At 39.5% G+C, this 11,232-nt stretch overlaps 1 protein-coding gene across 1 annotated transcript; it reads right to left on the reverse strand.

Annotated features, from left to right (window-relative positions):
- Positions 1-9,589: 9,589 nt before the first annotated feature.
- On the reverse strand, positions 9,590-11,012 carry CUNH11orf96 (chromosome unknown C11orf96 homolog). The gene has a single exon (XM_025174206.2). It carries the CDS (start codon positions 10,638-10,640, stop codon positions 10,257-10,259), a length of 384 nt encoding a protein of 127 aa, XP_025029974.1. The 5' UTR covers positions 10,641-11,012; the 3' UTR covers positions 9,590-10,256.
- Between the last annotated feature and the right edge of the window lie 220 nt (positions 11,013-11,232).

The following is an 11,232-nucleotide window of genomic DNA, read 5'->3' on the forward strand; positions in this document are numbered from 1 at the left end:
GGTTCATACAATGAAAACCTAATTAATATGCTCTGGTTTACACATTGCAGTGAGCCACCATTTGTTAACCATGGATTGTTTTTAATATAGTTGGCTAGATTCACACATTGTGCTAAGCCATAGTTTGCAAACCATTCTGCCTGGACTTGTACAATACTAGGGCTACCTTATCTGGACTGCACAAATCCAGGCAGTTATTAGATGGCAGCAAAGATGTGCAAAAATCTCTCTTTGCCTCCATCTAGTGGCCATCTCAGGTTTTGCAGGCCAGTAATTAACTTTTCAATATTCAGAAAAATATAGCATAAAAAGGGTCCATTCGAGATTCATATATCCAAAAATTCCAAGTTGGCAACCTCGGGGTATGTGTATGTGTGTGTGTGTGTGTGTGTGTGTGTGTGTAAAAAAATGGCAAGATGGGTAAGCATGACCATATGATTGAAGCCATTCCCCTTTTTTAACGTGCAACACACTCACCCAGATATAAAAAAAGGGGTAAGGCTTCAGTGTACTCACGGCTGCCACAATGACATTTTTGATCCTTCCCAACAGATGCCCTGTTGCCAATCTCTAGAGATGATGCAGCGATTCATATATGAGAATAGAAATGAATACCTATGTGCTGCTAAGAGATCCTGAGTACCACTAATATCCACATGCTCAAGATCTTCCGTGTTTGGTAGTACAACAGGACACCTGCTCATCCTAACCCTGTGATAAACATCTGCTTTCCACTGCATGGTGCAAAGCCCATGATTCAGAAATCTTGCTGGATTGGTTTGGGGAGTGCTTAGGTAGAAAACCACATGACAGAAGCCTTGAATTCTGTTTGATCAATATATTTAAATAATATTTGGATCATCTTACCAGACTGCATATAAGCAAGGGTTGAATCATAGCACAGTAAATCCCTGTACTGTGTACTTGTATTATCCTTATACAAGATAAATGTTGCCAGCTTCTCAAATAGGCAGCAATATGCTATTAGCAATTCAATATGGAAGTTAGCCGTCATAATCTTTATCCTGACACTAAAAGAAATGTAAGCTGATTCTAATTATTTAAGATGTTTACTTACTGCATTGCATAAACTATATCACAGAGGTTTACAAATTTAATATACAACGATAAACAATACTTAGTAAAGATGAAATCTCTCTGCTCACAAAACAGAAAATAGCAACAAAATAATAATAAAATGTGGGATGGAACAATTACCCTGTCATTAAAGGCCAGCTGGAATAGAGTGCACTGTTTATGCTTCCTTGCAGAAAGTCAACAGGATAGATTACTGTATATGCATTTCTTAGAAATGAGTTACATTATGCAACAGTAGAACTGCAGAGGAAAAAATCTGTGGTGGCCAGGAAAAACAGAAATACCGTAGAATGGGATGCACACTGCAACTTTATCTTCCAGAGTGCCAGAGAAGAAGAAGACTGGATTTGTTCAACAAGCCAGACTAAAAAGTAGTTGGCTAGCTGGTGGCTCAGTATTATGACAACCCAACCACTGTGGTTAGTTTATAGTCCAAGGTGTTACATGAATTCAGGCAGTTGGACTAATTCAGTGAACCATGTTCTTTTCATCATGCTTTATCATATTGTGTGTGTGTATGTATGTGTGTGTGTATATACACACACACAAACACACATACATACATACACACAATATGATAAAGCATGATGAAAGGAACATGGTTCACTGAATTATATACAGTATATGGTTTGCTTAACTGCAATTTGTTGAAGAAGCCATAGTTCAAAATAGCCTATTTTCTATGCCACAAAGTGCTATTAAAGGTACCAGATTGGTCATGCCTTATTCTTAACCAAATTGCTCTCCTTCCTGCAAAGCTTCCTCATTGCTCCTGAGAAATAGCAATGCCATCGGCAGGCATAGGGGGAGACTACAGAATAGGGGCAAAATGGCAGGAGGTGGTATTGGTGTGGCGGTATGTCTACCACACTCATCCATCGTTATCTAGCCCAGCATTCTGGGCTTGTGCAATTCACTAAACCAAGTAACTAAACTAACCATACAGGCTAGAATGTACCTACAGAATGCACCTCATTTTTATTTGCAAGAGAAGAAAGGCAGGTAGAAATCTAAAAGAGGAATAAACATGCACAGAGTACGCTAAAATGTAGTTGGTCATTTACTTCTAACCTGCTTATAACATAAAGGACTACTAGGGTACTACTAAGACTGGCCTTGCACAATATAAATATACTCTATTTAATGTATATACTAGATTAAAATCTGACTCAGTGTATGTGGTGCCAAGGCAGGCAATATGTGGTTAGTTTATGGTTCAGCACATTGTATGAGTTCAGGTAGTTTGCTCAATGGGATAAACCATGATTCTGATTTTGTGTGTTGTTTGAATGCAACCAAAGACTTAATATTTTCTACAAGAGGTAAGGAAGGTTAAATTCAATCCCAGGTTTGAAAATATATCACTTACGATATATAATTTATAATTTGATTCAGATACTATTTAAAAGATCCCATTTATCTTGTTTTTCTTTTTTCCCTCGGCATCTCTTATGTCAGATCCAGCAATTCCATTCGCCGAGAATGCTGAATCCCAGCAGGTTTTCTGAATTCAGGCCAGTTTATGGCCTTGGTTCCTTTGGATTACAGTGGTTTTAAAATATGTGTTTATTTTCTGAAAAAAGGCTTCTTAGTTCTCTGTTAACCATAACAATCAAACTGTAACCTACAGTAACTGCTTACCCCAGATAGGTTGGGAAAGGTTTACCAAAATTTCAGCCAGCTTCTACAGCTCTTTAACAACATTTTGATGTGCAACATTTGGTTATAAAAAGATTATAGTCCATTCTGGTCACAATGCACTGAAACAGGAAAAGGAGTTTGTCTTGCTATCTCAACTCCTTACATTGGTTGGCCATATAATACACATAATAAGGTCTGTAATGCAGATGTCTTTGAACTAGATTAGTTTTAATTTTGTTTAGATTGTGTGTGTGTGTGTGTGTGTGTGGCTTAATGTGTTCTGAGAATCCAGCTCTTTTAGTTATTTTATGATTCAATGTATTTTGTGGACGCAGAAAATAAGTTAAATTGATAATTAAATTATGTGTAGTACGTTGTACAAATCCAGTACCAACGTGTTAAAGAGATAATTTGATCACTATTTGCTTCCTATGTTCTGAACATTAAGCTGCTGTTAAAGGTACAACAGTTTATCAAGCCATTTCCTCCCCACCCACCCCCTTCTCTTTCCTACTCTGCTCTTCTAGCACTCTTATGATGACCACAGTTAAAAGTGGTTTGCGATCTTTTTCTGGTAGAGAAAATATCTTGATATGCAAGCCTTATTCAAACATTGCATAAAACCATGCCTTGGATTTGCACCACACACTAAACCTAAAATCATGGCTAAAAAACCAAGCAAATCACAAAATGGCTTCATCTGATACATGATCTTGGTGACATTTATCTAAATGTAGTAGCTCTTCATTCCGGGATGATTACATCCCATGGAAGTGTGCACAAGATTATTTCCTCCACTTGATAATTTTGACTCACATATCAGGCCTCTGGAGTTCAAGATGGAAAAGGAGGTAAAGTTGCTGCTAATTACCCCTGATAAGAGTAACAAGGCTATTTAAAATAAAGCAGCAGAACCACCTAGCCAGTTGTTTATCTTTTAAGGATTTAAGGCAGTGTTGTCCAAACTTGGCCGCTTTAAGGTGAGTGGACTTCAATTCCCAGAATTCCCCAGCCAGCCATGCTGGCTGGGGAATTCTGGGAGTTGAAGTCCACTCATCTTAAAGCAGCCAAGTTTGGACAACACTGATTTAAGGAATGGTGCTTTCTTATTTTGCATGCTTTAAGAGTTTCAGCTGAGAAATGGTGGTGCTGGACCTGCCTTTCCTAGTCTGGCAACCTCTAGAAGTGTTGGGAGACTGCCGAAGTTCTCAGAACTGCTAAGCAGCATAGGATGATGACAAATGCTTAGAGCCTCATGACATTTTCAGCAGTATAATTGGAAGGACCCAAGATCAACAGCGATAAACATATACTATGTTTGAGTTGCTTTCCTTCAGTAACCCCACAGACATTATGAAAATGTGCTATACTCATCTCTGTTTTTCTCTCCCATCTGTTTTCATTCTCACTTAAGTATGAACAAGGCTTAACATCACTGAAAGAAAACATCCACTTCAGCTAAATCTCAACAAATAACTTCAGCCTCTTCCATGCACATTTTTGTTGTTGTTGTTGGGGTGAGAAGCCATAAATTACTAAGGCAAATCTTACTTTCCTTGCATTCAGCATCCAGCTTAACTTATTTGGGCTTGCAGAGGAGAAGGAAAAGGCAAATAAATCACTGTGTTTTTAAATATGTACAAATTATAGTAATAAGCACCAGAAAGATCATCTCCTTATGTCTCCTGATTCATCCTATCATTCAGCTATAAAAGTTTGTCTAGATTATCTGTATGTGTATCTTCTGTATTTTAGTCTTTGAAGGATATTCCTATGAAAGCAATAGATACAAAAGGAGGGTAGGTGGCCTGTTCCATTTTCCTTTAAAAATAGTTGGGTAACCAGCATGTGAACTCAGAAAAGCTGGCCTGCATTCAATTCAGGAATTCAAAAATCCCCATATCAGTTCTTTCTCAGCAATAGATCCAGCTTACTGGTGGAGAATAATGGCACTGGGTCATAGGTGATACCACAGGCACTATTTAATAGATGTCCAGGATGAAGGCTCCCTTGAGTTGACTTCTGGTGATTTCATTGTTGCATCCATATAGGGTTTTTTGGCAGTAGCATAGAAGTGGTTTGTCACTGCTTTTTCTTCTGGAATAATTTTCTACTATCTCTGTCTAGCTTAGAATCCTGGGCTCCCCTAGTGGTCTCCCACACTACTACTAAGCAGGAAAGACTAGTCATGATTCGCTTTTGGGGGATCAATCAAAGTTACCATACCATTTCTGATTTGCAAAAATATGGAGAACCAGTAGATGGCAGCAAAGCATTAGAGTTTCTATACCTAGGTTTCTACAGCTTATATATGCTACCTTTACCCACATAGTTGCCATCATCTGTAAACCTGTAGTTAAGCAACACTTCAAATGACATTGGCCTAGCTAGCTAAGGAATTCCTAAAGAATTCCTTCAGCAATAATATATAAATATTTTAAGTATCAGAAAATAGCAATAGTCTTGAAACAGGAGATATTGGCCATTTCCAGAATGGATTTATTCTGAATAATAGCCTTTTATAGTGTTACCCAACCATCACTGTGATGATATATTACTAACGAAGACCAACTTTCTATCACCATAGCAATGGTTAGATGATGTTCTAAGATGCTATAATCACAGTTGTAAAAATGGCAATTTGTAAGCAAATAAGAAGTGATGTGTTGATCAGGCCTAAGGCCACCAAGTCCACTGCTGTGTTCTCAGAATTAAAAACCAGCTGCCCTAGAGAAGCCCCAAGCAGAAATAATTATAGCAGGGCTTCCAAATCTAGGTTTCTTAGCAACTTCTACCTATGGCTGTTGACACCATCATGACTTGTTGCCATTCTAAGATTCTAATCTTGATAGTTATCTTGTGTTCTTTTCCTAATGATTCCCAATATGGAATTTGCCTCCTTTTTTTTACAGCTGCCCATTGGATTGACACATTCATTGCATCATCCACCATGAATCCAGAACTCTTTCTTAATCTGCTTACTGACATTTCAGGCCCAACAAACAAACAAACAAATGCCCATTCTGCAGTTTGGAATTACTCTGCTGAAACAATGCTGTCTTTTCTTCAATAAGGGTTGATCTTAAGTATCAGTTGTAATTTTTTTTTAGAGGATCAAAGATTTCACATTTGAGTTCAAGGATATGGGACCTCTATCCAGGCCCTCAAGAGGGCTCCTATTTGTTTTAATTTATTATCAAATTAATAAGAAGAAATTATTATGAAAAAAAATATTTTTTTCCTCTCAGGAGAAAAAAAATAAAAAAACCAAGCCCCCCCCCCCTTAAATCCTGGATAGTATGCTAGTGAATGCAGGTATAATGATGGAATAATTAGAATTTTTTAAATAATTTTTTAAAAATGTATTAGCAAAACCACAACATGGAGAGAAATAACATGAAATGATGTTTGTGTAATCTGTATAATTTCTGTCACAAAAACTCTGTATAAAATTTGGGACAATAGGTTGGCTGAGAAAGTGGCAGTTTCTATCTAAGCACGGGCCAAATTTCCTCCCTAATTTTGTATGGAATGTTCCATTAAATTCTTCCACCAAAGCCAAATTGTATCTTTCTAACTTATTTTTCATATTGGCTATACTCACAAATTAAATGAAGATTGGATTCGTGCACACTTTTTGTAAAGCAGATTACTTTCTTCCCAGCCAACGGCTGTCCTTTTCATATTTCAAGATTTCTCCCTATTGTGTAGAACCCTGTTGCAGCTCATTGAAGCAAGACTACCCTATTTTCACACATCGATTTCAGGTCTTTTCTGTTCTTCCCTTTGCTTATACTTTAAAAAAAAAAACTGTTCTAGGATTTGACTCCAGAATGCCCACCACATAAGTCCTCTGTTCTACAGCAGCATATTCTCCATGTAAAGGCTCTGAATCTCTGTATCATTTAGTACAAATGGCTGCAAGACAGATGCCAATGGGCATATGGCCACATATACTGTACGTGGACTCTCTGCTTTTGACATTTGTGCTGAGTATGCAAACCCTGCAAGGAAACTAATATCACTTAAATGGAATCAGTGATGTAGGTGAGGCTCAACCAGAACTTCCATTGCAGCACACTCCAGTTTAGATTATGCCTGAGCAGTGATCTAGTCATCTTGTGATCTGCTGTTGGGGACTTTCCCCAACAGTCTAAAGTTTTCTGCTACTTTTTATATTTGACATTTCTGCCAAATCAGATCTCAGCTGGTTGGTAGTACAGATTTGTGGTTTAGCTACTTAATTGGCTTCTAGCACTGGCATCTTATTACTGAAACAGAGTGCTTTATATTACTAGAATCATCTCTGAATAATATACCCTAACAATACAATGTAGACAGTATTTAAATAATTATATTAAAAATGGCTCCTTTTAACCACTCAACTGAACTCTTTGGAAGGGAAGTGCATAGAGAGAATACAGAAAATGAAAGCAACTGGATACAATTACATGCTTATTACTAAGCAGCTTGGTTGCAGATCGACATTTGCAAGTTACATTTTAGATATTATTTCACATTTAAGAATCAGTAATTTCTAGCAATATTGTGAAATGGAGCTTGCTGGGACTTTTATGTCTGCATAAATCAGTTCAATTCTCTCTTTTAGGTTAAGTCTCAAATGTAATTAAAAATCCTCACATGTATTGTTGATACTTAAACCAAGCATTAGAAATATGTAACCCTCCAGATGTAGAACTACCATTTCCCAATATATTTCACCAGTGGCTACGTTCTCTGGCCTATGGACAAAGGATTTACATGTCATTGGAAATGTTCAACAGTGTTGCATCCATGCAATCTTCTATATGAAGTCCAAAATAGAATAGTACATAGTATGTTCCAAAAAAATGTAAACCAGCCTAGCTGCATTGTTTTTTACTAGAAGGACGATGTAGCCCTTCTCTGAGGAAAAAGTGTTTTATTTAAATAAAATAAAAACAATTTAGTGGAATAGGTTATGTTATTTTATGAGTTGAAATTGTCTATCATTTCTGACTAGATTCCCAACATGAATGTATGGAACTTTGAAGCAAATGTAATTTCTGTTTCTGTACAGGATGTCTACTGTGTTCCTATCAGCTCCCTGACAGAGTGCAGCCTTTTCTAATCAGTTCATGATGGCATTTAAGGCAAGAATAATCTACAATAGTAGTGAAAAGGATGCAGGCAATGCCAGCATACAGAGCAGACTGGAAAGCTGAGGATTATGATTATACAAACTGAGATAATTCCCAGCTCAACTTTTTATAAAAGTTCCATTTATACTTTCAGATGGGTAAACCTGCCCAGATTTGCTTTGTGTGAGATGGGCAGCTATATAAATGTGATGTATAAATAAATAAGTAAATAAATAAAATAGATAAACCTGCAAAGGTTTCTTGAAGCACTAGGGTAGAAGTATTTCAAACCCATCCTGTGTTGTGAATGTAAGTAATCATTACCCAGCTGCAGTTATATTACTGTATATAAATTGTGGCTAAAAGAGCAATCGTGAATCTCCAAGCCAATAAAATAAGTAAACAGAAAACCTCTACGGGTTTCCTACAGTACAAATTATGGGGAAAGTCTGCTAACTAGATAACTGCTAAATAATTTAAAAGAACTTAGGCATAAGACTGTTCCATTTCAGCTTGGACTAGTAGCTTCCAGTCTGGCATGGTCTCTTAAATAAACCTTTTCTCTGGATATTGAAGGTTTTTAATATTTATCACGAAAAGTAGTATTTTCCTGTCTCATTCTCTTTTATGTTACATCAATAGAATTCTTCTGTTTAAAAAATTTCCCCCATTGGAAAAAATACATTTGGCGCAACTGTAGTCCAAATACTGTTTTGGTGGTGCTTTTCAATACTGCCTGTTTGTCCTTCTGTACAGGGACACTGGGGCAGAAGCATGGTATAGCCAACCCAAATTTGCTGCATTTGGTGTTCTAGTCTTAGTGCCTTTGGTTTTGCAGTTTCTGAACCAACACTATACTCTTCAGCACCTCTTATTTTTAATATGCATATCTGTTCCCAGCAAAATCTGCCCTGACATTAGAATTAATCAATCCCTACAAGTATTCAGTCACGCCCTTTGAAAAGGAATTCCAGCAGGCATCCAGGCTGGCAAAGGCCTTTCCAGAAATTTTCCCAACTGGAATACCTCTTGGAATTAGATATTCAAATCTGGCAGAATAAAGTAGAATAATACTGTTGATAAAAATTAAGGCAAGGGATGTTCATGTGGCAGAGGAAATAATACATAAGCAAAAAAAGCTTACAGTATTAGTATTCTGATGCTTATCAGAAACTAGCAACAGTACTTCACATCTGAACATGGTACAAAATACTGTAGTTTAAACTGAAAACTAGAAAACTGTAGTAGGGGGAAAGGAAAAAGATAAGTGTAAGTATTTTGCTTTTGAAGGGATGTGAAGGTAATGCCCTCCCTGTAAAATATTGCTGACTTCTCATCCAAATTCTGGTGTGCCTTGCATAATAAACAGTATCACTACATCCACTCTGAAACTTGACAAACCATTTGATGGCCAGAAGAGAGAAAAAAAATAAGCCAAGCCTTAAGAGACAATTCTGAAAAAAGCTATTAAAATATCCAAAGCCTTCCACTACAGAAATTGTAAAGTGTTTAGATTTAGAAACACAATAGCTTAGAGTTGATGGAACAGGTAATCAACTGATATGTAAATACAAAAATTAGTAATTTAGATTAATGTATATAGCAACTGTTTCTTTATGACAAAACTCTACCTCGCCCTGCTTCCACTCCAGATCACTATTTCCACGCAATACCTCTCCATAGGATTAAAAACCATCAAGCAACACTGTGAACATCAACCAGTCTAAGTGCATTGTGCAAATATATCAGCTTTATTTCTCTTTTGTGGAAATAATTACAGACATTCAGGTAGAAACATATTAAATTAATGCAGTCTAGAGTTTAAATGCAAAAATAAATATAAAGTCCAGCAGCTGATTGCATTCATAAAACTTCATTTCCCCCCTCAATGTTTAGAAAAAGATGTGCAATTTTTAACATTTTCTTCATTTTGTAAAGAAAAAGAAAACCAAACAGCCAAGATAGAAACATACAAGCATTTTCCCCAAACAAAATATTGACCTCACTTGCAGACTGCTCTCAGAATCTAGCACATTCATACTGGATCTTATTATCGATAAAGAAAAGAAGGAAAATAATAAATGGGGGGAGAATGGAATTCCATCCTGTCAAGTCCCTGCAAGATTTGGATTTATGATACAAAATAGACTGGAGCGCCCAACGGCTATTTATTGGAGGAGGGAAAGCCGAATAAACGTTATTTGTCACCAAGTCTTTTCAGAAACCGTTCCTTTTTCCCCCCCTTTAAGATAGCCCTCCACAGAGTTCCTCCGCCAACTTCATTGTGAAGCACAGCGCCGGGGGTGCGGTGGGGCGGGTACAGTCCAGACAGCGCACCCGCTTCTCCCCTCCGGCGGGTGAGGCGCGCCCGAGCCCAGCCAAGGCGCAGGTCCGTCTTCAGAGGGCAGAGTCGGAGTCGCTGGAGTCCAGGCTGTTCCTCAGGCGACTGCAACTGCTCAGCTTCTTCTCCTTCTGCAAGCTGAGGTTCTGGGTGCTGCGGCGGAGGCACTCGAGGGACTGCAGGAAAGACTTCTTGGCTTTCTCCTCCTCCATGGGGGAGACCCCCTCCTCCTCCACCTCTTGGATCTCGTCGAAGGTCACCGGCTGCGTCTTGAAGCGGGACTGGCGGGGTCTGCGCAGCTTGCCCTTGGCCAGCTTGGCGGGCCGGATCGGCTGAGGGAACTCTTCGGTGATGCACATGAAGTGCGGCATCACCGCCTGGTAGCTCGAGCAGATGCCCATCAGCTCGGCCGGTTTGGGGGCGGCGGCGGCGGCGGCCATCCTGCTTCTTCGAACTTCCCCTTCCACGCAGGGTCGAGGCAAGAAACTCCCGGTCGCGCTTGGCACCTGCCGGCTGTGGGCGCTGCCACTGCGGTGACCCTGGCTTCGCTCCGTGCCGCTTGAGTATCCTCCCCGGGAAGGAGCGAAATTGCGCGGGAAAGCGCCGAGGAGCCGGCCGCCTCTTTTTAACGTCTCCGCCGAAGGGGAGCCCAGCGCGCCCGAGGCTCCCTACGCTCCCGCCGAGTTGCGTCTGCTCCTTGCCTGAGAGCTCCGCGTTGCGTCCCAGCCCTTTTATACCCCTCGCTGGCCCACTTAGGAGCATGCTCAGATGACAAGCAATGCCATTTAAAGGCGATGAGGCTGCTTCCCTTCCGCCTGAGGTCTCTACAGCTCTCTTTAAAAAAAAGCAAGCAAGCAACAACAATAATAATAAAGTAACAGGGACAACCCCCGCGATCGCCCATTGCAGAGTCGGAGGAAGAGGAGGGCGCGTGAAAAGGCAGGAGGACGTGCTTCTTCTGCATCATCCCCACCCGCGGGAGGGGTTTCCGAGCGAAGACTGGGAGAAAGCGGAGCGACACCCGCCTCGCAG

Source organism: Python bivittatus, unplaced genomic scaffold (genome assembly GCF_059951505.1).
Source record: "Python bivittatus isolate LINGU-HERP-01145 unplaced genomic scaffold, Pbiv_v1 ctg000480_np1212, whole genome shotgun sequence".
NCBI lineage: Eukaryota > Metazoa > Chordata > Lepidosauria > Squamata > Pythonidae > Python > Python bivittatus.